Source organism: Aulonocara stuartgranti, assembly GCF_965226115.1.
Source record: "Aulonocara stuartgranti genome assembly, chromosome: 16".
NCBI classification, from domain to species: Eukaryota; Metazoa; Chordata; class Actinopteri; order Cichliformes; family Cichlidae; genus Aulonocara; species Aulonocara stuartgranti.
Window position 1 is genome coordinate 26,741,988 of NC_138952.1, and position 27,974 is coordinate 26,769,961.

The 27,974-nt window shown below is 42.3% G+C and overlaps 1 protein-coding gene across 7 annotated transcripts; it reads right to left on the reverse strand.

The window, feature by feature from the left end:
- Window positions 1-836: 836 nt before the first annotated feature.
- Window positions 837-27,111, reverse strand: akap11 (A kinase (PRKA) anchor protein 11). Of its 7 annotated transcripts, none has more exons than XM_082509325.1 (12): window positions 27,070-27,111; window positions 24,237-24,345; window positions 23,013-23,123; window positions 22,874-22,927; window positions 22,594-22,725; window positions 21,369-21,633; window positions 15,769-20,125; window positions 15,459-15,599; window positions 11,832-11,918; window positions 8,377-8,423; window positions 7,730-7,929; window positions 837-4,274 (listed from the first exon to the last, which is right to left on the reverse strand). In XM_082509325.1, exons 2-12 carry the CDS (start codon window positions 24,297-24,299, stop codon window positions 4,095-4,097), a joined length of 5,637 nt encoding a protein of 1,878 aa, XP_082365451.1. In that variant the 5' UTR covers window positions 24,300-24,345; window positions 27,070-27,111; the 3' UTR covers window positions 837-4,094. The 7 variants fall into 7 exon arrangements, 6 of the variants coding, with proteins under 6 accessions (XP_082365451.1, XP_082365452.1, XP_082365449.1 ...); XM_082509326.1 differs by lacking the exon at window positions 27,070-27,111 and adding an exon at window positions 26,578-26,896 and having other exon boundaries at window positions 11,832-11,915; XM_082509323.1 differs by lacking the exon at window positions 27,070-27,111 and adding an exon at window positions 26,578-26,896.
- Between the last annotated feature and the right edge of the window lie 863 nt (window positions 27,112-27,974).

The window sequence follows — 27,974 nt, forward strand, 5'->3', positions numbered from 1 at the left end:
CATCATTCAATAGATACACAGCCCTTCTGTTTTCTTTGAGACATGCAGCACAGATAATGAGGAGGAGGAGAGCTGCCTCGCCTAGTAAAGTGACACCTTTATTTTAGGTCTGGAGGAAGCTGCAGTTTAACAGCAGTAAAGGTTGTCATCAGTGAGAAACTCACCCTTAATCAGCATCCAAGAAATGCTTTTCATCCAAGTGCTTGAAACAAATTGGTAAGGTGCTTTGCTGACAGTGAGATTGTTTTTTGATTTTAAATGATTAGTTGCAGCTTGGAAAAACAAAAAAGGTTCTGTGGCGCAGTGGTTAATGTAGTCAGCCTAGGTTTAAACGATCCCCAGTTCAACACCTGGAAGAGACACGAGCGGACTCCTGCTAGCAAACTGCTAGTGCTGGTCCCAAGCTCAGATATACAGGAAGGATATCTGGTCAAAGATTGTTTGCAGTGTGGTTCTTGAGGAATTACTTCTATTAAAGTGGGTTTCCTTTTTTTTTGGTACCACAAGCTGTTGAAGTTAACAAATAGAGGGTGGAAATTGCAGGGACCCCTCCTTCAGATAAAATAACATTGAAATTAAAGTTCTCATGCTAATTCTAGATGTAGAACAATACATCGTGACATTATTTAAGACAAAAAAAATTTACAACACGAGTAAAGAGCATAATGGCTGCATGTTTCTACCAAAAAAATATGTTCATTTCCTTTTCGGAAAACTGGCAGACTTTACCTGTAATACCTGTAATACAACACTTCAGCAATGTGAAACGATACTCTGCGTGCTGATACACGGATGTGTTCTCACCATTAAGACATTAATCAAAACAAAAACAAAACTAGAGCACATGAAAAAGCTTTATTGTCACACCAAGCTTTGACAAATAAATGTATAGTTTCTGATTTCAAGCTTAGAATGTGCAAACTATTTAGCAATGCCACTGGGAGAACAAGTAGTGAACTCACTGTTATATGACTTATTATAATTTATTAAATATCTTTGTTTGGCAGGATCTTACAAGGAAGCAGGAAAATACACAAGTGAGAAGAAGTAAGGTACAACTCTCAAATCTTTTTTGTTGTTTTTTTCTTGTACAAACGCCCCAAAATAAGAGTTAAAGAGGGAGGCAGAAAACAACAATGGGAACGAGTGTAACAAAAACAGATTTTACAGCATCTGCTTCTAAACAGCAGTCTCAGCGGGTTCAGATTCAGCTTTCACAAACACGACAACATTAGCGCTACTGTAGGTCATGTGGGGTGAGCAGGAATGTAAAGTAGATCAAGAATGAAAATAAAAGAAGAGGGGCAGGGTGCTGGGAAAAACCTGGGAAAGTCCTACAAACTAGGCAGTCACATCAGGAGAGAATCTATACAGTGAAGCACTCAAGTGTCTGTGACTTTTAATACATTCCTTTAATGTAAACCAATATATATACTGTCCCTCACCTCTCAGGTTAATACTTCAATGTGTGATTTCTGCTCCCTTTTCATATATATATATATATATATATATATATATATATATATATATATATATATATATATATATATATATATATATTCCATTGTTATTTTTTTTCTATTAATATTGTAATGTGTAAACAATTCATACAGAACAAACACCTTTAAGATTATATGACCATATGGCAGCCTAGAGATTTAAGCAGGAACAAAGAAGGCATCTGCAGAGGCCTCTAGCATACTGTGAGGCAGTGTGGACACACATGAATCACTGCTGCACCATTACTGTAGGCCAGCACAAGGAGGAGAGTAACAATGTTAAGCTTTAAAAGTTAGATTGAGCCATGCAGGCAAACACCACCGACAACACGTAGTTTTATAATAATACATGTGAGACTGTGGTATATTACAGTGTTTCAAACTTAAATTTGACGACCTTGCAGCATCATGTCATCCTTCAGTCCCTCATTTGGGGAAAAACAGAACATAACAAAAAAAAACCAAACAAACAACAACAACAATAAATAAATAAATACAAACATCCAAATGTATCCCATTAATTTGTAGATTGATTTTAGGTCCACAGAGGAGGGATAGGAAACGCCCAGTCTCTCCTCAGGCTAAGTCCAAAAAGGGGGGGGAAGAAAAAAAAAAGTGCTTCTCAGCAAGTAGCTGGTAGTGCTGTGCATGTGGGGGCTGGTGAGTAATGAGGGTGTGTGTGTGTGTGTGTGTGTGTTGCACCGATGAGGTGGGGGTAGGGGGGCAGGTTACTGTACGGAAGTTGTGGTATTCATACTCGTCGACTCCTCGAGGTGACTGTGGAGTGTGGGTGACAGAATGTGTGAGTCCAGGCCTGAGCTACGCAGATGTTGCTAGCCTGCGGTTTTACGACGTGCAGACAGAGCCGGTGTCTTTAATTACTCAACGATCTGCTGTCTGCGTCACTGGATCTTCCCCAAGACTGGACGAGGGCCACTGACACAGCTGACCGCCATACGCAATTAACTACTGAACTGCAGAGGGTGATCAGTCACCCGGCTTAGTAGCGGTAAGCCAAAGTGACCATTTCCTCCACAAGTAAAAGCAGCATTTCATGTTGGATTAGATACTCTACCTTCAAAAAAATAAGGCATATTTATATTTACATCTATAAAAAGAAATAGAAAAATAATCCTTGTACATACATACAAAGATTATTTTTTCTTTTCTTTTTTAATAAATCCTCACTATGACTCATTCTCCTCTTTAATATTTTACTAAGTATGACAACCAAGTAGATTGCTACTAGAAGAAGCAGGGTTACAGTATTAGGTAAAACTCTTATTTATTCTGTGGCCAAATAAATTTGCTCATGATCATCATTGCAAAAATGACGGCACAGTTCATTAAACTACAGAGGTGGGCTTAACAGAGTTTTATCAACCTCTCTGTATGGCAGCGTAGTGAATCATTTAGAGAAAAGCTAAATGTACTTACTGCAGCACAACTCCAGTGGATCAAGACAGTAACGGAATTGTGTTCATGTATTTGTGTGGATGCTGTAAAGCATCCCATCCACCCAGTCCTCAGACTGGGAGGCCTGGGTTCAAATCTTGCTAATGGCAACAATTCTTTCAGTTAACAGTTAAACATTTTTAACTCTTTTCAACAGAAATTTTATCTTCTTCACCCCTTTTCAGCACAAATCCCAGCTTTTTCAGCTGTTTTCAGAAAAAAAAACTATTTTCAGCAGAAATTCTGCTCATTCACCTATTTTCAGCAGAATTTTCAGCCTTTTCACCTCTTATCAGCACAAATCTCAGCATATTTTGCTCATTTTAGCAGAATTGTCAGTTTCTCCATCTCTTTTTTGTGAGAACGAGTTTGGGTCAGTGAGATGAGTAGCCGCCTTGAGGCCAGGAGGGCCAGGTTTGAATCCTGCTCATGGCAACAGTTCACCTCTTTTCAGCAAAGATTTCTACTTCTTCAGCTGTTTTCAGCAGAATTTTCAGTTTCTTCACCACCATACAATTTTTGCAACTTTTCATCTTTTTCAGCTATTTTCAGCAGACAGCTTCAGCGTTACAGCATCCACACAGCATTTTTGCAGGAAATGCAAATTTTTCTCTTGAATTGGTTCTAATAATCTAAATGTGTTTGTGTGTGCATATGTGCGCGTGTACAGTTGGTCTCTCAACATGTGGAAATACCACCAGAGAGGTGAGGTGTGGGTGTGATGACATCATCCACCCAGCAGCTGTGGGGATTCCCAGTCTGTCTTTTCTCCCAACACACTGCATCTCCCTCTGGAAACACACCGGGTGGGTCTTCCCCCACTTATTGTAGCTTAAGCACAGCAAGGTGTGAGGCCTTCGATTCAAGAGTGTAGGCAAGCAAAGGAGACACCTCATTAAATCAACACAGGTTACACATACAGGCCTGATAACTGATGAAACTGCAGCAACAAAACAGAAACTGGGGAGGAAAAAAAAAAAAAAAAAAAAAACGGGAAAAGATGGCATGCCATACACGCAATGCAACACACGTGCTGCCCACATTTGTGAGAGGGAGTTCAGATTTATGGGGCTCACAGAGGTTGCAAAGCCCTGTTTGGAAATAATGAGAGGAGAGCAAGGAGGGAAAAAAGCAGAGGCCTTAGGTGCGCTCCAGAAGCCACTGGAAGAGGGAGATGCAGTGAGGTTCTTTGCTGGCCTCAAGTGCCTCTTCTCTGGCCTCGGGCTGACTGTGGCTCACATCACAGTAGCGCAGCAGCATGTGCAGCAGCTCACCCACCTTCCACTTCCTCTCTCGAAGCCTCTGGACTACCGCTGGGAGCTGAAAGGACACATTGATTATACAGTCATCTCAAGGCATTTATCTTGTATTGAAAAGACTTCATAATATTAGAAAGAGCAAATGCTTGGCAATGTGAGGGAGGAAGAACTCCCTCTTTTTGTGGAGTGACAGGAAAAAGGAGAGATAGCGAGCAACAAACTGAACAAAACATAACTTACAGGAGAGAGTAAATAAAAGTTAATGAGATGCAATAGTGGCATAAAAACAGAGTGTGAAATGTGGGGATTGAAGGAGAATTGCTGAGCGCAGCATGGGAAGTCCCCAAGCAGCCCAAGCCTACTGCAGCACAACTAAGGGGGATGTTCAGGGTCACCTGAACCACAGTAAGCTGGGTTTGTAGAAAGGGACTCTGTCCTAAATTTAAACTGGAACCTGGTTTCATGGGAGGCCTGACAACTGAAGGCTCTGCCTTCCATTCTACAGGGTGGGCCATTTATATGGATGCACCGTATTAAAATGGGAATGGTTGGTGATATTAAAGTCCTGTTTGTGGCACATTAGTATATGTGAGGGGCAAACTCCTTAAGATGGATGGTGACCATGGTGGCCATTTAGAAGTCGGCCATCTTGGATACAACTTTTGTTTTTTCAATAGGAAGAGGGCCATGTGACACATCAAACTTATTGGTAATGTCACAAGAAAAACAATGGTGTGCTTGGTTTCAACGTAACGTTATTCTTTCATGAGTTATTTACAAGTTTCTCTTTGTTCACAGCCATTGACATGTTGAAGAGGTTAACACATGAGGAGCGGATCGAAATTGTGTTGATATCTGGTGAACGCAGTAACCGGGTCATTGCAGCATATTTCAATGCAAGACACCCTACGAGACCACCCATCTCCCATGCTACAGTTAGCAAACTGCTTGCTAAGTTTCGTGAAACTGGTTCAGTGTTGGATTTGCCAAAATGTGGACGCAAGAAACCTGTTATTAATGAAGAAACATCAGTGGCTGTCCTAGCTTCATTCAGCAAGAGCCCACAGCGTAGCACTCGCTGCATGTCACTGGAGAGTGGCATTAGTCGAACATCCCTTCGGCGGATATTAGCTACTCACAAATGGCACCCTTACAAACTCCAGCTACTGCAGCATCTCAACGAGGATGACCCAGATCGGTGCACAGAATTTGCAGAATGGGCAAAAAAAAAAAAAAAAAAAAAAACTGGAACAGGACCCTCAGTTCACGCAGAAGATTTTGTTCAGTGATGAGGCAAACTTTTATGTGAATGGTGAAGTTAACAAACAAAAACACCACTATTGGTCTGACACTAACCCACATTGGATGGATCCCTCCAAGACTGTTGGCACAACAAAAGTGATGGTTTGGTGTGGTATATGGGGTACGACAATAGTGGGTCCATTCTTCATCAATGGAAACCTCAAGGCCACTGGATATTTGAAATTGCTACATGATGATGTGTTTCCCTCTTTATGCACTGAAGCTGGCACGTTCCCTGAGTTTTTCCAGCAGGATGGAGCACCACCACATTATGGGTGCCAGGTCCGAGCATTTCTAGATGAACAGTTTCCTGGAAAGTGGATTGGTCGTCGTGGGCCAGTTGAATGGCCGCCAAGGTCTCCCGATCTGACCCCCTTAGACTTTTATCTTTGGGGTCATCTGAAGGCAATGGTCTATGGTGTGAAGATACGAGATGTGCAGCACCTGAAACTACGGATACTGGATGCCTGTGCTGGCATTTCTCCTGCGGTGTTGCTATCAGAGTGTGAAGAGTGGGAGAAGAGGGTTGCATTGACAATCCAACACAATGGGCATTGAACACATTTTATAAGTGGTCAGAAACTTGCAAATAACTCATGAAAGAATAAAGTTATGTTGAAACCAAGCACACCATTGTTTTTCTTGTGACATTACCAATAAGTTTGATGTGTCACATGGCCCTCTTCCTATTGAAAAAACAAAAGTTGTATCCAAGATGGCCAACTTCTAAATGGCCACCATAGTCACCACCCATCTTGAGGAGTTTGCCCCCTCACATATACTAATGTGCCACAAACAGGACTTTAATATCACCAACCATTCCCATGTTATTACGGTGTACCCATATAAATGGCCCACCCTGTACTTTCAGAATCTTTAGGATTTCCTTACAAGCTGACTACTGAAGTAGTAGTGAAAGGGTGTTAGTTAATACTTCTTCCTGCCTGGGGAAAAAAGGAACTCAAAAATTTTCTGAATATAACCTAAGCAGAGAGCCGTGCTTCAAAAAAACAAAATAAAACAATAATAATAATAATAATAATAATAATAATAATAATAGACAGTTAAATTAGAATTGTAAGGGTTTGAAATTAAACATGATGTAATGTAATCATGTTTACTAAAGTAAATGTAATGCCTAAACAGTCATTGTAACACACTCCTGAAACACGAAACTCTTGAATGCTTGTACCGTTCCCAAGTTGAAACACACTTAAGCCCCTTTTCCATTAGTATCTACTCGGATTGACTCTCCACGGCTCACCACGACTCGACTCAGATCGACTGGTTTTCCATTAAAATCGAGTACGATCAATCTGCTGCTCGATCTGTGGCTTTTTGTCAGACTTGTTTCTTTGTAGCGATTTATGTTCTCATGACCCATCGAGTGATGCCAATGACCAGGCCAATCGGTGGCATGCAGTCTGACGATGTCACATTTTAGTATGTGTTGCTTGGAACCCCAGCCGAGAAGGTACTATTTTATTACTTAGTACCAGGTACTATGACCTAATGGAAACCTGAAAACTGTGGCAAGTCAATCAGAGTAGGTACTAATAGAAAAGGGGCTCATTTTAATATGTGTAGGTCACATATCCATATACTGGCATCATTAGACCAAAATCCATCAAATAAAGCAAAGAGAATCTCATCCCAGTAGCAGATGTTTTGCTGTATTATTATAATATTACAGTGTTAAATGTTTGAGATTGTGCTTTTGTTTAAACACAGGGTTTTTAAATAAGAAAAACAAAAAAAGCAAAAAGAGTAAAATTAGTATATGAACATTGCACATGGCCATATTTAAACATCAGGATCTGTATCACCCCACAATTTTACTGGCTGTGCAGGCTTTGGAAATTGTATAACAATATATACCATTAAGTTTTGTCAGGTAACAGCGATGACTATGACCTTTACTGAAATGCAGAAAACAGGAACAAACTGGTGAAATTACTGGTGATTTTTCCAAAAAAATCTACAGCTCAATCGTCACAGTAGCTGGTGCTTCTCAGCTGTTTGTCTCCATAGCAAAGCACAGTATGGTGGGAACCAGCACATAACTTTACAGGATTGTTGACCTTCAAAACAGACAATCACGGAAAGAATGACTTCTTTCACTGAAGCGACATGACGTGGTTTAAAAAGAGTTTTAGTGCTGACTAATGAAGACCACAGAGGGAACCTGTTTGTGAGGAATATAGCCACAATCACCTGCTGCAGTTCTCTGTCAGGACTTAGCTGAATCTGAGGGATGTCGGCCATGGAGGCTGCCAGCCACTGTAGCATGCTCCTGAGCTGGGGGTCGAGGGTGACGTGCTTAGGGCCACTCCCAGGATCTCTGACATCTGAGTTTGCTATGACAAGCACAGTCCTGGGAGTTTGCACTTGAGTCCTGTCCACACAGAGTGTCCCTGCAGCACAGAGAAAAAAGATTCACTCAGCCGTCAGCCACACCTTTTCAGTTTTCTAGCGCTCCTTCTTTAGAACACTATGTCCTGATCTGCTCAAACCCAGGTTTCCATAGCACAGCAAACACAATAAGGGGACCCCTTTAAGTGGAGGCAATTGTAGTCTGAGACATACAGAAGGCAGAGTGACTGACTGTGGATGGAGTGCATGCATGAGTATTAGTGTGGCTGAATGTGGGGGTGGTTAAATCCCCAGCAACAACACAGACAGACTAACACAGTCAGCTGGAATCCAACTGTGTCTCGGACAGCAAAGAGCAAGAGCACAAAATTTTTTTTTTTTTTCCATTAGATGTCCCAAAAACTCCAAGTATTAACCTGTAGCACTGCCACAGTCTACTTAAAAACATTAAAGAAAGAAAGATGCTGCAGGCAATAAAACGTGCTTACCACTTGATTCCTCTTTGACCTCAGCCTCCTTGTCCTCTGTATTGTCACTGTTGGATGAGAAACGCCACACAGGTTAGTAAGAAGACAGAACAGGTCGGACACACAAGGATGCATGCAAAGATATAGAAATGGCAATAAGCACACTAAAGCTAATAGCCTTTGACAAAAGCAAAGCACACAAACACTGCAACCAAAGCAATTCTGATCAAAAGACGTCTTAGACACGGTGATGCCGTATATCTTTCCTGAATTCCTGTAAATTGACTTTTCTGATCAGGTGTCTTTTGTCAGTTAATGCGCAGTGACGAAGAGGAGATCTTGATCAGTGTGAAAGTTGATTTTTCCCTTCTGAAAAGCTACTTGATATCCATTCTGTCAATTGTGCAAATATTTGCTGTGTGACGTGCCAGCAGGTAAACAGTCATTTCACCACTTTATAAGGTTGTTAATCACAGGCCTGTTGACACAGCCCACAGCTACAGACACTCAGGCTCTGCACGTTAGGATATAAGGATATCATTTTCTTTTCAGAAAGGAAAACCGTTTAAGGTGTTTCACTGTTTGAGACTGCAAAGGAGCGACGGCACTGAAAAAGTAGGGAGAGGAGGCGAACTAAGAAGGAGGGCGATAAAGCTATGCACTCAAAATATATATGGGCATCAATGGAGGTGCCTGAACAGTATAAACCTATAGGTGTGGAGTACTTCCTAGTTAGAAAATCTTTGTGTGTCTGTCTACTTGAGGTTTCACTCACACAATGCATGAATCAAACCTTTTTCCCTCCATTTTAACATCTCTTGAATTCTTTAAAAAGAACTAAACCACAAATGTGACTCTGTGAGAAATCTGCCACCTGTTGGTAGCCACAAAACTGCTATTTACTACGCTCAACATCAAGTAACTGTGGGTGTGAGCAACATATATAAAAATAGCTTATTATTAAAACAAAACTATAATGTTAATAAACTGAATTTAAAAAATACTTTTAGTAGTTATATTATTAACAAGTAACTGAATATTAATTAGATCACAAAGAAATTATTAACCAATAATCGTCTTGGGATTTATTACCACTAAAACAGTACGGAAACTTATTAAATATTTTATGAATGCTAGTCATTATATACTGACATTATATTCTGTTACTATAAACATTATTTCTAGACAGAAGAAATTACAATATATTATACATTTTACACCACTGTAAGCTGATGAAAACTACACTAACTAAAATCAAAGTAAAAGCACAATTGCTAATATAAGAACTAATACAAAATACAAATCTGTAAGTCAACCTTGTGCTCTGCTTTAATCAGCAAGACACATCAATGTGGATTCAGAATAGCTTTAAGTTATCCTTTCTTCTTTTTTCTGACCTGTAACACCTTTGTTTAACTAAAAGTTTTGACATGTTTCATATTGGAAAATCTGTTGCACTTTTGATATAATCTTGGAAGCCATCAGCTTTAGTTGATGTTATGACTATCAAAATGCACAAACCTGTGAATATTTATTGCCAGCTCTGATCATGGACTAATAAGGGAATGACAAGATGCAGAGATACTCTGTTCTCAGAGGTCTCAAATATCAAACAGACCGGCTATGTTAATATATCCGGTCAAATAATATCTTATAAAAGGACAACTGAATGTGTTAGCTTTTTAGATTTTCAATACAGCCGTTCAGTGGTAGCACCTAGAGCTGAAATGATACTGGAATTTTCTAAAAGCACATTTTGAGTTGAAGCTGCTAAACAAGCTGAAAGAAAATCCATTCATCAGCCTGAGAAAGGAAGACTAAATAAATGGTTGGTAGTACTGTCAGTTGGGTAGTACATGGCAATACATCTTTGCATTTTTTTCCACACTGCATCAAATTGAAGTTGATTACGTCAATTAAGCATCATGTGGTGGAGGGCGGTTCCTTATTTATTAATTTTTTTTTGCTGGGAGTTTTAGAACCCTATTAGTTATGGTGCTTACTCTTTAAAATACCAGAATAGGGAGGATGGAGTAGGTCTAAGTTTATTAGATTGATCAGTATTGCTGAACTATGAAATATTTTGGGTGCATACTGTATTTTTGTGGGTTTTTTTTGTTGTTTTTTTTTTAACTTGAGTATGAACTTATACAAAATATTAAAAAAAAAACAGTTTTGTTGATTAAAAAACACTATAGGATTCATATTGGTATCGGCTGATATCCAAATTTATGATATTGGTATCAGACATAAAAAAGTGGTATCTCTAGTTGCAACAGCTGCAAGACTGATATATGCAGCCACCTCTAAACATCCACCATGTCTACTACCTGTTTAAGATTAGCTTTAGGTTTCCCTTTGTATGACATTTCCAACTATTTTACATATCCTTACAGTTTCATGAATCACTTGCATTCATGAAACGGCAAAACACAAAGTAAGACAGATTGCTACCTCAAAGTTTGGGGAGAGACCCCGCCCTAGTCTAAAAAGGTTGGGTATCTTCGGATTTTGTTCACAAGAAAAAAAAAGTATGTGGGGTGTGAGAGAAACAGGTAAACTGGCGCACCAGCCACAGAGCTTTTGATCTACATTTTAACTCTCACTTACAATCATGAGCTCTGGGTGGTCACTGAAAAAATAATGTTAGGAAAGAAGCAAGAAAAATGAGTTTAGGCTTGGCGAAAAGACTGGCTGAGGAGCTTGGACATCCAGAAGGAGCCCAGAGTACTCCCAATGCTTAAGGCAGGTGAGGTGTTTTGGGTATTTGATCAAGGTGCCTTGAGGCTTAACTTAGAGGTTTTCCAGGGACACCCAAATAGGAGGAGACCACAGGGTATATCTAGAATTCACTAGCTTGGGTCTATCTCGGGATTTTCCAAAAGGAAACCTGCTCTGTGACTAGACTTTAGATAAGTGGGGGGGAAAATGGATGCCCGGTCATAATGCATGCAAGAGACTTAATTTGAAAGTTAATATATTATAGTTTCTAAAACTATGAAATTAAATGAAAAATAACCCTCCACGTTGTTCTTCAGGGACTGGTTGGCTGTTCAGAGGTAATACAACATGGACAAAATAATAACACTACATATTTCCCACAAAGACAAAAAATTGCATGCAAGCAATGCAGAACCAACAAAACTTAAGCAACACATTGCATGCTAAGATTAGCATCAACAAGCATTTGCCATGTCAAGCCTATTAATGTTTAAAGCTCAAGTATGGTCATGTTAGGGGGCTGGTGGTTCCTAGTATGAGACAAAGTATAAATCAGAATATTGTAGAGTGGCAGTTTAAATCATTTTCATATGATGAAGAAAGATTTTCCACTGGTGGATCTATCACATACTTCAGTACTTTGTGGTGCTTTCATAGCAAATTCAGTTCATTCTTTGTCACATTCTAGGTAAACCCCCATGTCTTGTGTGCATTTCTTTTCCAAGGATAGCCATGCCAATCGGGTGCTGACCAACCTGTCAGAGGGGGAGAATGACAAGTGCTCTTCACACGCCTCCCCCTCCAGGCCCAGACTGCTCCAGCTACTGCTATTCCCATTACTGCTGGACACAGAAGGCAGGTAACACACCGCTGTAACACTGACACAGTAAGTGGCTAACACAGAGAGCTACCAAAATGCAACAAAAGATCAGGATGTAATAAGCAGTTTCATCACATTTGCTATAAGAGCTTACTGTCATGTATCGTCAACAAACAACACGGAGGTGGATGACCATTTCTGGTAATCCTTTAAATGTCAGGTGAGGTTGAAAAAAACAGAGGAGGATTCTTCAAATGATGCAGGTTTTTTCCACTGTACACCTCCCTGAATCAGCTTTAATGTTGACTGGGCCCATTTGTTGCTAAAGTCCTGAAATGTGAGATCATTACATTTTTGTTCTCACATAATCTCGTTAATCATGTGGCTTCCAGCGGGACAACCAGCTGGCAACAGAAGCATAACAACATACACTCTCGCTATAATTAGTGAATGATTAGCCTTGCTGGCTGGAACCTGCATACTGTGGCATGCTATAGCCTAACTAAAAGGGAGAGATGTTTCTGATATCTAAAAATACCTCTATTAATCTGCATTACCTCAGCGGCAGGTGTGGTCTGAATGGCATACTGAGAGGTGATTCATCTAGTCAGTCAGCCTGATCTCTGTCTCGCTAAACTCATAAAGGAATTTTCCCCCCGTTATTTCATCTGCTGAGCGGAAATAGTAGCAGCAGGCCTTTGAAATGTCTTATGAATTACACATGGTGGACTTTGTTCCAGTAGAAACAGCACTTGAAGAGAGGTGAGCACTTAAAGACACACCTTTAGAAAATATTATGACACATTAACTTTGCCCTGATGGCCAAAATAACTTAATGCTAACACAATATGCTCTTTTAGCATGTTGGGAACAAACCCATTGTCAGGTTTGCTTCCATAGAGATATCAACCCCTGCCAGAACTGTCAACAGCCCATTTCCCAGAGACTTTATCAGACTCACTCACTTTTTTTTCTTTTTTAAATTGACACACACAAACATAGGTCATGTCCATCCAAGACAAGAAGACCAAATCGGTCATGCCTACAACTACTTAGAACTTGGTAACATAGACAGTAATCTAAAATACTTATCCTTTAGCCTTCACATATAATGCAACATAAATCAGAGAAAACTTGCACTCTGGCAGTCAAGTTTAAATGATTTTGGAAAAACATACAATCTGCACTGTCTTTGGGAAACCTTACATCTACAATGAACTGCAGAAAACACTCCTAAATGGCTCCAACGGGAGCAAAAAACCCTCCAAAAAAACCCAAAAACATAAAGTGACACAGTATGATCAAAGTATAACCTCAGGCTTTAAATTCTGAACCCAAACCAATTAAGAACAATAGATTACATTCAATGTCTTCTGCTTGGACATTAACAGACTGTCCATTCTGAAACAACTAAATACAGAAACATATGATAGATAACCTGCTGAAAAAAAGGATACTACTTGCTGTGACAAAAGAAATGGTAGCAGCTGTCACAAAAACATGAAAAAACATTTTACTGCATACCCACATGTAGACTGATACTGCATACAAGACATGCAGTATCAGTCTGTACCAAGCAGAGCTGCAACGACTATAAAAATTATTTGACGTGGAATTTTATTGTTAACATTTTCATATGCTAATAAATGTGTTGTAACTGCAATACACTACAGGAAACTGTGGGGGCAGTATTGCCTATATCGTCTGCCAAGACTAGACAATACTGAAGAAGAATGTAGCACAAACAGCAAAACAGGAGGACTGAAGAAAATAGAAACTGAGATTTTAAACATTTTGAAAGCATTCCACAGAAAACAAAGTTCAATGCAGATTGTGCAAACCGGTGCTTTCCTTCCACGACAGCACTAAAACGCCGGCACCCTGGAGCAGTAAGGTCAGTTAGTGTTAGTGCGTCACAGTTGTTGCTCATTCCAGCCTTGTGTAGGCCCACAATCTTGTCCTTGACATCATTGGAAAGCTCTTTAGTCTTGGCCATGGTGCAGAGTTTGGAACATGAAAAATAAATAAGTATTTATGTTCATGTTTGTACAGCAAGGTTTATTTCAGCTTACCTGTCGGAAACTTCTCAGGATGATGCTTGCACCATTTCAGTTTTGTTAGCTAAACAGTGAAATGCAATAATAAACCATTAAAGAGCTCCACTGTCTACTAATTTTTGGGGTTTTTCTCTCCCATATTAATATTAGCATTTATTCTGAGTAGTAAACCTCTTCCATTTAACGTTAGGTAATTAAATGTGGGTTAAATCATATACAAAATAATTGGTACTGAACATTACACCATCTGAGAAATGATGTTTTCAGTGTATCGGCAACCAGCAACAATCAAAGTTCCTAGAATGTGCTGTGCGTCGCATTTTGTCGCGCCTCGTTTACCTTCTATCAAAAAAGGGAATTTTTGACAAAGTCTGGAGACAGACCCTCAGCTTTGAAAAATGGGCTTAAAATGTTCCTTTTTAATGCTTACAGGATCAAGGAACCCTGAACCACCCCTTAGTTATGCTTCTATAGTATCAGACTACTGGGAGATTTCCCATAATACAGTAAGCAGTTTATAAAGCATAATTTGGTCTCTATGAAGTTCTTTTCTGTTTCTCTTTTCTTGATTGCTTCTGCTTGTGGTTCCGCTTATCCTTTACAGGGCCGCAGGGGGGCTGGAGCCTATCCAGCCTATCCTACAACATGCATCACACACAGAAAGACTCCAACCTGATGATGGAATTGAGCTTAGGACATTTTTGCTGTGAGGCAACTGTGCTAACCACTGTGCCACTGGCATATGTTAAAACAGGCACAAATGATCTATTAGTCTGGGATCTGGTGGTGATCATGAGGGTTATTGGGAGCTGCAGAGACTTCTGTGTCATTACACATTCAAGGTATAACAACACACAAAGACAGTTACTGGTAATGTCACCTCAAGGAGCACAAACTGGGTGATTTCAACCATAAAGTCAAAATCTGCATGTCTGCTTTCCAACTAAGCTAATCATGAAACCCACGACACACAGCTATGATCACTTTGTTCTCAGACTTGTTGTGGTTGCTATAGTTGCTAACCCAACCACCAGCTGGTTCTTATGTGACATTAGAGTTCCTATTGTGGGTGTGAATGCAAAACAGGGAAAAAAAAAACAACCAAACCTTTAATTCTCAAGGGGAGCGCCCCCGTATGTAGTTTATTTACTCTCAAGGATTCTTCAGATGTTTTAGTGAAAGTGCCTTAGGTAGGTTTTTTATTGCCACAAACAAAAGTTTGAAGCTAAAAATCATCCAAAGGAAAAAATCTTTATATGTTAGTATAACATATATACATATATATATACATATATACACATTTATGGAGTGTAACTAGTAGCTAGCCACTCCATAAATCACAATCTGATTCTTTCTTTCAAATTCTGGTTAAAAAGCTGTGCATAAATAAGTGTATAATAAGGAATGCACTACAAATGTTCTCAGACCCCATTCTAACGTATATTTTAAAGCACCAAGTTGGACTGTGCTCTAGAGGTGATAGATATAAAGTTAGGTGTGTTTACCTGTCGCTGAGGTGGAGGAAGCTGCTGTTATCATCTGGGTGCTCATCTTCAAAGCTCAGGTTAGACCAGCTTCCCAGGCTGTCATCTCCAACACTCAGCTGCTGGGACACAGTGGACTCAGTGGTTTCCCTACCCGAAGCACTAAATACAAAGAAACCAAAGGAGAGAGAAAGGAAAAAAAGCCTCAATAACAATGCAAATAGTCACATGTCAACACATGTTTATGGCCTGGCCATTGATTAAACGTATGCATGGAATGAATTTCGGGGCAAACAGACACTCTTCCTGGTGTGAACTGGGAAGTGTGTACCTGGTAAGGGCAGCCTGGCATATGTTGGACAGGGCTGATGTCATGATCTCAGCAGTGAGGCTCTCGGCGTAGCTGGTGCCATCATGGCCGATCCCGCTGTCAGCATTAAGGCTGGTGTTGCTCAGCTCGCGCTTTGCTGTATCCATTGCCATGGACACCATCTCCTCTGCAAATGCCACCCTGTGGTCCAGGTCGATGTGGATTTTTGGAATCTCCAGACTAGAGAGCACTCTTGCTTGACAGTCTCCTCCCCTTTTCCTCCTCTGCAGCACAGGTTGGTAGTGGTGCCTGCTGTGCTTGCTGCAGTATGGACACTCCTGGACTTGACAGCAACAACATGGCCTCTCCCCCATTGCCCGGACCAGAACTGGGCCCTCAGACAACCTCTGTGTGTGAGTGTGTCTGTCATGGTCTTGGTGCTCCCGTGATGAATGGCCAACTGAAGCCACGCTTATCTTCAGCGTGTCATCCACTATTTTCCTGGCATAATGCTCAATGACTTGCATCACCTTGCTACTGTAACCTTGATCGTAGAGACTCCCTGTGCTGTGGTAGTGCTTGCTCTTACCCTCCTTGGATAACACAGGGCAGGAGAAGGAGTTCCTGATGAGATTCTCTGCCATGTCTTCCAGTTTGGATTTTTTATAAAGACAGGAGTCAGTGAAAGACTTTGGCAGCCGTACAGAGGAGAGATGGAGCTTGCGTGTGACATCACAGGTGATATTATATGCTAAAGATTCAGCAAAGTGGACTAGATCCATGTACTCCCTCTTACTCTGCTCTTCAGAGTCCCTGCAACAACACTGGGTGTTTCTATCCATCTCTGTTCGATCCTTGGCTGATGACGTTTTACTACTACAAGACGATTTCCATTCATCTGGCAGAGACTTAGAGGAACGAAGACGTGCACTAGAGGATCTCTGCTTTATTTTACGACTGGCGTGAGCCAAGCCAAGTTTTATAGAACGATAAGCCAAACGGCTTGCATACTGGTCCAGGACTAACTCCCTACTCCCCCCTTCCTTTTTCAGCACCCTAATGAGGTAGCTGGCATACTCATCTGTCACGCTCTCACAGCTGGGATACTCAGAGGATAGACCAGAGCTGGAGCTAGACACAGTGCTCGAAGCAGAGGTGGAAGACTGGGAGACCGAGGCAATCAGGTCATTGGACCACTGCTCAGCCAGCCTTCCTAACCTCCAGTCTCTGCTCTGATCTGTACCGGGTTGAGAGTGATGTCTGTGGTGGTAATGCAAACATTCGGAGCTAGATCTGTCCCAGCTTCTTCTTCTGAGAGCTCTGTGATACGGGCACTGCTGTCCAGAGCTCACCATCCTCTTCACATCACTAATTACCTCTCCCGCCACTTCTCCTGCATACACCCACAATGAGTTGAGGGTCTGCTCTGAAAACTGAGCCACACTGTCTCTCCTCTTCTCACTGCCCTGGTTCATCTCTCCCTGCTCCTCTTCCGCCCCTCCTAGGGTGTCCATCTCTGTTGCCATCGAGACTATGTGGCACGCCAACCGCTCAGCATAGTGGAGAGCTTCCTTGTTGGACATTACACGAGCGCACATCGGGCTGGGTGTGTGTCGGCCGCCCCCTCTCTCTGAACATGTGTTAATGACTCCAACACCGCCTTCTTCTGCCGGTTCTTCCTCCTCTTCTTCCTCATTTCCATCAGCCTCCTCAGAGAGAGATCTCATCAGTTTGAGCATAAACTCTGCCTTGTCTGCATCTGGGATGGTGTCTTTTGGTCCCGGGCCCAGCTCAGGCTGATAGTGAGGGGTTGGAGGTGGTGTTGCAGGGGAAAATTCTTTAGCCAGCTTGCTTTTCAGCTTTTTGGAGAACTGCTTTATCTGTCTCTCCTTGGACACCTCACTGGGCTGCTGGGGGGTGGACGGAGGAGTACCAGGAGTCGCAGCAGACTTCTGTCCAGAGTTTGGAGCTGAATCATCCACAGTAGCGGATATCCTCCTTTGTCCACCCGTCTCATTACCCGGCACTTCCAAAGTATTCATCATCACAGGATGTGTTTCAGACACACCCCTGGTCCTGGGGCCTCGCTCACATCGGTAACTCCCCTGGTTTAGAGTGCCTGTCTGAAAGGAAATGGGAGGATTATTTTCTTGTCCCATAGGGCCACCTAGCCTAACATGCCCAGAATCTGTATAGTCATATCTAAAACTTTCCCTGACAACTCCTTGCTTTGAAGGGGAATCCAGAGCATCGTAAGAGTCCCTGCGGCTCCTGATTGTCTTTGTGAGGAAGTCAGCACAGTCGCCCAAACCCTTCTTCATTTTAGAGGCAGTTATTAGCTCACAAGCCTCAGTTACTATCATATCCACCATGTTGCCAGAGAAGTTTTGGAATGAAGACTGTTTTTGGGAGGGCTCTCCTGCTGGTAGAGAGGTCTGAGTTCCATGACTGTAAAGGGCCGTTAGTGGAGACGTGGCATTGTCAGAGGATGACACAGTTGATCTTTTGGGGCTGGTCGGTGGGGTATGTGACAAGCTAGACCTCTGCTGAGTGGTCTCCTCGGAATCCTGGAGGTTGGAGAGGGCGTGCCCTGCTTGGGGCACAGGAATACAGCTGGCCATTCCTGATACAGTGAACAGGGCTTTCTTCACAGTACAAGAAGCATCCTCCGCTGGGACCGCTACACTTAAAACCTGCTGGTTAGCAAAGGTGCTGCAGGTATGAGTGCAGGTGTTATCTGCACTGACATAACAGATGTTGTCCACAGACACACTTATAGCTGCTTGGCTTGTGAAGGCAACATCTGCCTGAGAGAGCTCTATGAAGGCCTCCTGGATGACAGACTCAGAAAGGTCTGAAGCATAGGAGGACACCACCACCTCCTCCTCTTCTTCCTCTTGCCCATGGCCAAAAGACCAATCACTTGGGGTGAGAGGCGTTGAGGGGTGGGAGAACTGACATACTTCCATTATACCTTCAAAAACAAGCTCTTCAGCCAGATCAGCAGCAAAACGTGATACAGTGCTGTGGAAAATCTGCTTCTTCACAGTCAGGAACTCTTTGAGCGCTGCGGACACGGCCTCTCCAACCAGGAAAGTGGCCAGCCCGTTGATTGCCCGCTCCTTCAGTACATATGCACGTCGCATGCCAATCTCATGGAAGGCCATTTGAAATACTGAGGAGGTAAGTCGAGCAGCTAGGTGGCACAAGGTGGTGGTGCAGGAGGACACCCCTTTTTGGAGGTCTCGCAAAGCGCTGCCCAAGCTCATTTCCACAAGGTCACTGGCAAACCTCTGAATACCATCTTTCAGAGACTGGGATTTCTTCTGCAGCTTGGCCACCGTCACAGTCTCCTGTATTTCTGAGAGTTTCATCAGGTATCCTGAAGGGTTCTTAAATTCCTTGTGGCAGACACAGGAGAGATTCTTGTTGTCACTGATGTCGACAGCAGACTGGTAGCCACAGACAGATCCGAGAATTTCTTTGGACAGACTGCTAGCAAAGTCTGAGTAGGTCTTATACAAAGAACAGAGATCCTGAGGTTTGCGTAGCTCAGAGTCATCTTGTCCATCTGCCTCTGTATTCCAGAAGTATTCCAGTGGCCCGCTGGAGTCCACCAGGGGACTGAAGGCAGAGGAGCTCAAAGGACTGAAGAGGGGACCACCGTTCTCCTCAGAGGGAGTCTGTACAGGCCGAGGGGAATCCGGCACCTCAGAGGGAATTGAGTAAGGAGAGCCTGGTTTCAGGGGCGTGGGTTTTTTCACATTGGCTGGGAGAGTGGGCTGATCAAAGCGGTGAGGATTCATTCCCTTGGTTGAGCAGCCCCTAGAAACATATTTTAAAGATGATGTACTTATGCCAGATTCATCAGCCTCTTTCTGTGCTGCTGGGACACTAATCGCATCCAGAGGCAGAGTAAGAGTACAGCTCTCAGAGTTGAGCTCATCCAGATCATCAAACTGGTCAAAGCTGTCAAAAAACTCACTAACTTCGGAATCTGAGTCTTCAACTCGCTCTCTGGGCCCCCCTGGCACTTGAGGAATGTCCAGTTTGGCCAGCAGGCTCTTCTGGTAGCCCACTTCATCCAGGAAAATGATAGGGCTGGGGCTGGAACAGTCTGACTCTTCTGATTCACTGACATGAATCAAAGGTGAGGGGAGACGAGCTCCAGGACTGCAGTAAGTCCACTGGGATTCCACACCCGATGACCTCTGCACTGTGACAGATACGTCAGGACCAGATCTGTGTTTGGCTGAATACTTCTTCGAAGACGAGCTTATGATAACGCGGGAGCCTGATAATTCCTTTTTTCTCTTGTGGGCTGGGACTGTCTGTGAAGCCACATCACGCCTTTTAAAATGACTAAATGGAGCTGCAGCTGTGGAGATGGACATGAAGGAGAAAGAGGAGAAAAGTGGTTAGATGCAACAATTGCAAAGAGGGGATTATAAGATGATTTTCCACAGTGCTCATGGCACTGTGGAAAAATAACAGACAAGTAAAACTAGTAAATAGCTAATTAGTGCCATCTAGCAGTGAACTGAAACCATTTACATTCTAGAGACGTTTTAATTAAAGTTTGCACAGATTATGACAGCATAGTGCTGCGGATGGAAAAAATACATATTACATTATTCTTGTAAGATTCTAATTGTTTCACATTAAATCACAATATTAATAATTCTATGTAAGTCTTCCCATAGGGCTAGATGTGTTGAGAATGTAGAAAAAATGATAACTATGACCTTGAGCACAATTTGGCTGAAGACCTATTAAGTAATCACTGTCTATATGTTTGATTAATTTCCGACCAATGCTGAATGAGAGGCAGGGTACGCCCTGGACAGGTCACCACTCTGTCGCAGGACTAATCCGGAGAGAAAGACAACCTTCCACACTTACATTCACACCTCTGGCTGATTTGAACCCTACATTTCAAAACAATATGCAAAATAACAAATAATCTACTCTTAGGCTGTATTATCAAAAATGAAATATCTGCCACGGGACTAGAGTTTTTAAACAGACTGTGTTTTACATTTTGCTGTATAATGTCACTTTTTTCCTCCAAAGTTTGAGGGCAAAAATCTTCAAGTATTTTCAGATTTGAGTATTTTCAAGTATTCAACTGTCCTGCCAGTCTCAGTCTGTGTGTGCGCGCGCGGACGTGTGTGTGTGTGTGTGTGTGTGTGTGTGTGTGTGTGTGTGTGTGTGTGTGTGTGTGTGTGTGTGTCAGGCCTGCTAATCTCTGCCTGCTGCGAAAGTCCTTCTCAGAGGAGAGCCGACCACAGAAGCAGAAATACTTGCAAAAGAGCTTTTATTCCCCCTCAAAAACCAAACAAGGTTCCAAAAAGCAGACACGGGTCCTTGTTTGGTCACACTTTTTTGGGGGGGCATCTTTGCTCTCTTCTCTCCTCTTCCCCGTACTAAGCGCAACTATGGAGTTTTTTACCAGTTGGTGCTACTTGGAAAATATAGGAATGTCTATATTATACATGAAATTACAAGTGGTATACCACCAAGCATTATGAGAGCATTAAAATAAAAAGAAATCCTTTTCTGCACATGACTCAAAAACCAGAGGCCACTAAATGCCAATAAGCATTGGCTGCTAAACCTACAGGTATTGTCTGCTGTGTCGTCCTCCTCCAGATGTTCTAGAGCTGTGACAAAGTCATCCTCGATTGATGAGACCGACTGGTTGGTGTCGTCTTCGTCTGGCTGGTTGGGCTCAGCTGCGCCCCTCTGAAGAGCCTGAAGCTCCAGCGTATAGCGGAGACCTGCCATGTAGCACCCCAGCAGGCCCACCAAAGTTGGAACACTGGCTTGAGGGTAAACGTTGGTGCTGGAACTATTCCTCAGAACACACACTGTCTTTAACCAATACTGGAGGAAGAGGAAAATGGCATGAGAAAGGGGAATAAGGGGGAAATGAGAATTGCTGACAGCATGGTTTGGCTGGTGATTTTTCAGCTCATTTGAAGAAAATCATTTTTACCCAGCAAGCAGACAGACAGTCAAAGCAATCACTTTTGTAAATTAAATTCACATGGGCATTTTTTTTTTTTTATCTCACAGGAGGAGGGAGATGGCTGGAAGTATATTGTTATGTCTGTGTCCTGATTGCAAATTGATGCATATGCAGAACGCAAAAATCCTTTAGTGCTAGCCCACTCTTTAATTCACAAAGCTGGGGCGAGAGAGCCACAGAATGAGCTGCAGGGTCTGTGTGAACCCAAACATGGCACACAGGAACAGGAAAGTGGCGGCTGCAAAAGCAACTTCTCTGTCAGCCTATCCCACACCTGTGTTTCTTTGGAAGCGTGAGAGAGACTCATACATCTGCTTACATAGCCCTCATGTGGGAAAACTTTTAATCAACAACTGCTAGAACTGGATTAGCGGTTGTTAAAAATACATCTTCTTAAAATTAAACATTTACTGTGTTTGGACATGTTTCAAGTATCATTAACCCTACACATATAAATTCAGATCCCAACACATCCCGAGGACAGCAAAAGGAATGCAGCTAAGCTGGGGTCTGAAAAAGCATAGTGAAGCATTGCAGTACTCTTTTAGTCAATACATTTTTAAAGACCAGAATGAGAGGCTAAAACAAAAATTTTATGCATTTAAAAAGATACAACACCAGAATGTTAAACAAGAGAAAGTGTCTGTCGTCAGTTTAGAGAGCTCCTTTTCTAATCGACTGTACTTACTAGGATAGGCAGTAAGTGCTGTACACTTACCCACTCTTATTTCCTGCTATTCTCTCCAATCACTTCTGCTTTGTTTGACATGCTGACAAAACAAATTAATTTAACACAAAAACGGTCGTTTATATACCTGAGGTCCGGCATCCTTGTGCTCTGGCAGCCTGCGAGAGTCTTTGAGCAGCAGGACTTCATCGTTCTTAATGCTGTGGACGTGGAGGGACCTGAGAAGCTCACACAGCCCCCCTGACAGAGAAGACAGAGCCTGGTGGACAAGAACACTCAGAATCACCCCAGTTTGAAGGCCAAAGTGGTAACTAAAAGACCAGGATAGAACTCAGAGATTTAGTTTTTGAGTTTTGTGTCCTCTACCATCAAAGTATGACCTACTGTCCATAACTAACATGTTGTACCTGCTGGGTGACATCTTCTCCTTCACTTACATCAGGCAGACACACAAAGTGAATCTGAAAAAGCACAGCTGATGGTCAATATTGATGTGTCATGTGTTTAAACATGGCTGAGCTTCACTGGTGCGTTTGTGTGACATACCTCTGTCAGCCTGGTGGCGTCTCTTGCTGGCAGCTCTAAACCAATGCCACAGAGCTCCTTTTTATTCCTGAAGAGGCTCTTCACATTCTGCGCCCCACTGTCTCGCACAGTCTGCAAACAGACATGCAGCTTTTTTTTTTTTGTTTGTTTTAAATAGAAGTACACACTGGCCTACAGCCTCAGTGAGTATACTTTCATTCATCTCTGCACCGTGCACCGAGGAATGCAAAAAAAGAACTTGACTGTGTGCATCTGCCTTCTCGTACACGCGCAGATCCTAAGCAATCCCATTATTTTAAAATGCCTGATAAGGTTCTACAGGACTGTGCATTTTCAAATGAAAATTAATTAACTGCATTAGAAACTACAATGAAAATCAAGCGGGGATAAGAGAGGAAATTAAATATCTTTGCAACAAAATTCTTTTAAAAAGCGCAACATATAGTTACTGAGTTTTGTACTGAAATCCAGTGGAGTCTACATAGCATTGTTGTTTGTATTTATACTTGTGTCTTCATTCCTCAACCATCACACCGACTTGAAGCTAAGAAAAAGTGAACACTTACCAAGCAGGCATCTTACTGGCAGTGATCTCCAAGGCCAGGAGGCAAAACTTTTACTAGTAACATTAAAGCAGTTCATTTATTCATTACTTAATAGACTACTAAGCAGCTGAATCTTTAAGTATATCATGTAATTTCTTAGTAGATGTATATATTAATAATCTTAATCCTCAGCATACTTAAAAAACAAAACTTTAAATACATTTTAGTGGAATAAATACTGTGCCATGCTGACTCCTCCCAGCTGTCATAGAACAAGAGGCAGGGTATGCTCTGGAGAGGTCGGCAGACTGTTGGGGGGCCAAAACTTACGCGGCTGACAACTGTTCACACTTACAATCACACACAGGAATCATCAATTAGTCTTTGAACTGTGAAAGAGAGTTGCAATGTTTGAAAGGTCATAGCCTTCATCAAACTCCTTTAATGTGCAACTAATTCTTGACTGCAAGAAAAACAACTTGATAGCGGCAAGTCAGCTGGTTTGGTTCACAGGTGAACTCAGCACTGTGAAACTCCCAGTGGGCCAGTGGCTGGCCCACCAACTTGTTCACCATACCTTTCTGCTAGTCCTTAGCCACTGGGCAATTCAATAGGTGGAGCCCTGAGTGTACTGCACATGTGTGCAAAATTAAATGCAAATACATCCTGACAGACAGACCTCTTTCCGCACTGAGGATCTGGACCTGATTGGGACTCCTCGAATACGGGCACAGGCATCCATAGTGACAGCTAGCTGTACGTGGCTGGTTGGCCGGCTGGCCTTTCACCTGTAAGGAGTAAGAAAAGTGGATAAAAAATATGTTAAAGTGTGAAGTTCAACTTCTTTAACGACTTCTATTGTCACTTTGAATACCACAGCTAAGTCTTTTTCTATTTTAATCTACAATCCTCTGCAAGTAAAAGAGAGCAGCTCAGTGTGATCTCTCTGGTGCGCTTACATTCCACTCCACTTTCCCACCCCCCTGACCACATCAACAATCACATGACAAAGCAATGACAGTCTCAGTGTTATTAGCAAGAAGCTATGTCCCTATCTAGTGTTGCACATAAATACAGATGCCAAAATAAGAAGCATGATGCAACAAAGTCAGTGGGCTGTGAAGATGATAGTTCCACTAACATGAATCAAGTGCCTCAAAGCAGGACTTACCTAGACTTACCCTGCTTGTGAAGCTAAGCTATTGTATTGTACTGGCAATGCTTCTTTTCTTTCTCTTTGCTATTCTTTAAACAGCCAGGCCTGCATCAAAGATCAAACAGCAAGGCAAAAGAACAGAGGGGTGTATGCGCTTAGAGCAGGACGACCACATTTGGTAAGCAGCATGAGAGCGCGAGTGATGGAAGCAAAATATTTACAGTGTACAAGAAGGAAAAGTTTCCCAAGAAATCCAAGCCTCTCCTTTGAGGTACGGGCCAAAGTGGCTAGTTGAGTCTAGACGCAGGCAGGCGGTCCTACTGATCAGCCCATCCTGCATCCTGAGAACCAGAGGGGTAGAGTGCATGCCACAGGCTTCCTCTGGTGATCCAGGACCTCCTAGCTTCGCAGCTACTGCTGCCTAAAAATCAACTATGCAGCACACCCCACTTCACTCACAACAAAAGCAGCCACAGTGATGTATATTATGGCGGTGACTAATTTGCATAAGTAGATTGTTAATCTGTTTATGTTTCATGTTTAGCTCACAGACTTGTCATTCAGTGGTACAGTTTGTGAGAATCGACTCAGGAGGCCTACATCACCACCTTATGCAACCAGCGTGGTCACATAATGCGAAATGGATTCAGCATTAGTCATGTTACAGGAAAAACTACAATTAAGGGTAACTAAGTTTAGGCTTACACAAATCCTCCAGGGCTGATTCATAAAAGTCAATTATCAATGTTTGGACAAAACAAAAAACAAAAATTATGAAGCTAAGTCAAGCCAGCGAGAGGATTGTCTGGTGGGGGGAGCTGATGATCTAAAATGGGTGGCAGGGGGGAAAAAAAAAACCCAAAAAAAACAAAGCCAACCTGTGGAGGGCTATGTAGGGATCTGGTTGTGGGCCAAATTCTGAGGGTGAGTGTGGGTGGCCGGAAGGGTGGATAAACAGAGACAGGGAGAGAAGAAAACTCACAGCTCACTGTGAGATCTGACACCAGCTTCTACTGAGGCACAGGTACCACTATGGTTAGAGATAAACTGACTTTTTGTTCTCCAATATCTGTCATTATTGCAAAAAGACAATCACGTGGAGGCCAGTACATTTCAGACATGGCAGCTGCAGAACAAATATGTGCAACTCTGACCACAGAGTTATTTTATAGACAAAATAACACATTTGCCATTTTCTATGTAAAATTTCTTTTCAACAAAATGATAACTTGATCTGCATGTTAACTGCTATTCGAACCATTTACATGTAAACATTTCGCATAACATGACTTGTTGGCATTGACAACTCCCCCTGAACACTGCATGCTTGTCGTCTTTATGGATGAATAAATGCCTGTAAACACTGCTAGATTTTTAATAGACGTAAAAAAGCATTGGGGTGCTTTGGAGGAAGAAAGCTGGCTAATTTACAGTTCGCGGGGCTGGTACCCCCCGCAGCAGCAGGCCGCAGAAGAGCCACACACCGTGGATGCTGAGGCTGATTCACGACTACTCAGGCTCTGTGAAATCATGGCCAGAACACACAAACGCCTAACCAGCTAGCTAGCAAAGGCACATTATACATAGACATACAGAGTACACAACAAACCTTGGGCACACTTAAAAAGACTGTCGACCACAGCAAAATAAACCTCTTTGTTAGTTGACAGGCTGTCAATCACTATGTTAGCAGCAGAACCAGGCCGCGGTCCGCTCGGTCTGTTGTCACCTTAACGTCGCCAGCTAGCACCTAGCCACCAAGCTAATGACAGCGCTACGACACATCCAGATAAACCGGCAGCAGTTTGTGGTCATTTTTCGTTTAGCATATACGTCGCAATTGCTATTAGTAAGTCATTTTTACCTCTTCGCTCAGTGTCGGACTCCAGCAGCGCTGACGGTAGCCGCTGTGTTTGATGCGCGATTCGTAAACGATTCACCCGTTTGGAACTCTTCCGACCACAAAATGAAAACGTGAACTTTCAAGTCACACTGAGCACAGCAGTGTTTAGGACCTCTGTGATTAAATACCATAACTATGTCAATTCTTCCCAATCGCCAAAACACAGCCCAAAAGTCACCGGGAGGAGTTCAGGCAAATTACAGATTAATTTAGACAGCTCCTAAACCTGACTCGAAATCCCCATCTACTGCGTGCTGCCGTTCTTCCCATGAAAACAAGAATGAGGCATAATCAATCGCACACCGAAAAAAAATATATAAGTGTCGCACTGCCGCTGAAGACAGAACAATGAAAACACAGGCGCGCACACACACACATACACTGAGTATTATTTAAAAACAACAACAATAACAATAAAATGCATCATCATAGCAAACCGATTTTGACATATACCTGGCATAGATATATATTGCCTTCTTGTTTGACCACCCACCCTTCATCGTTCTGGATACCTTTACTTATCATGTGAACATCAACACCAATAATATAGCTGGACAGTCTTTCTGTTGGTTTTAGCTTCTTGGGATAAAAATAAATATCAGGAGGAATTTTAAGCAGAAAAGTAGAAGTGAGCTACAGCAATACTACAAAGAGAGAATATCTCAGTAAAGAAAAGTCTAATCATAAGAGTGGATGCGGAAGGAAATGCTCGGGGGTCTGGTCGTATAAAATAGTTCTCTAAATGCCACAAAAGTCTGAAGTCACAATGTAGCTATTCTTTTGTTTGACACGAGTGATTAATCTCACAGCACAACAGAGAAACTGTAAAGTGTAAATTCCCAAAACATATTAGCAAAAATTAGCTTCACTTGGAAAGGTTTGGGGTGTTAACAGGTGGAATTCTAGGCCCACCGGCTGTGTTATGTTGAGATACTGTGGGCTTACAGCAAACAGACCTGCTAACCTGTTGCTACAGTCATCATCATCTCAAGCTAAGGTTGCTTTGATAGCAAACATCAACTCATCTGTGTTTGTCATCTACCACACACAGGTCGGGTCAGAGCACAACAGTAACATGGTTTGCAAACCATTAAGTAGTAGTTTAGGAACTGTGGGCAGGAGCTAAATTCTGCTGGAAAAAGAAATGGACGTCTCCATGAAGCTTGTCAGTAGATAGCATCATGAAGTTCCCTTCCTGGTAAACAGCAGCACTGACTTTGGACCAAAAGCAGCAACAACAGCTGCTGACCCCCCAAATTAGCATGTGGAAACTTCACACTGGACTTCAAACACTCTCCACTGTTCCTCTTTCCTTCCTGACTCTTGGATGCTGATTTCTAAATGAAATGCAACATTTA

What these genes read in the sequence shown, in the direction of transcription:
- akap11 (XM_082509325.1), bottom strand. Translation starts at nt 24,299, where the DNA reads ATGGATGCCTGTGCCCGTATTCGAGGAGTCCCAATCAGGTCCAGATCC. An exon ending in CGACACAGCAGACAATACCT is followed by an intron (nt 20,126 to 21,368) that starts GTAGGTTTAGCA and finishes CCATCTCCACAG; the next exon opens with CTGCAGCTCCATTTAGTCAT. An exon ending in TTCCTCCACCTCAGCGACAG is followed by an intron (nt 11,919 to 15,458) that starts GTAAACACACCT and finishes TTCTGTGTCCAG; the next exon opens with CAGTAATGGGAATAGCAGTA.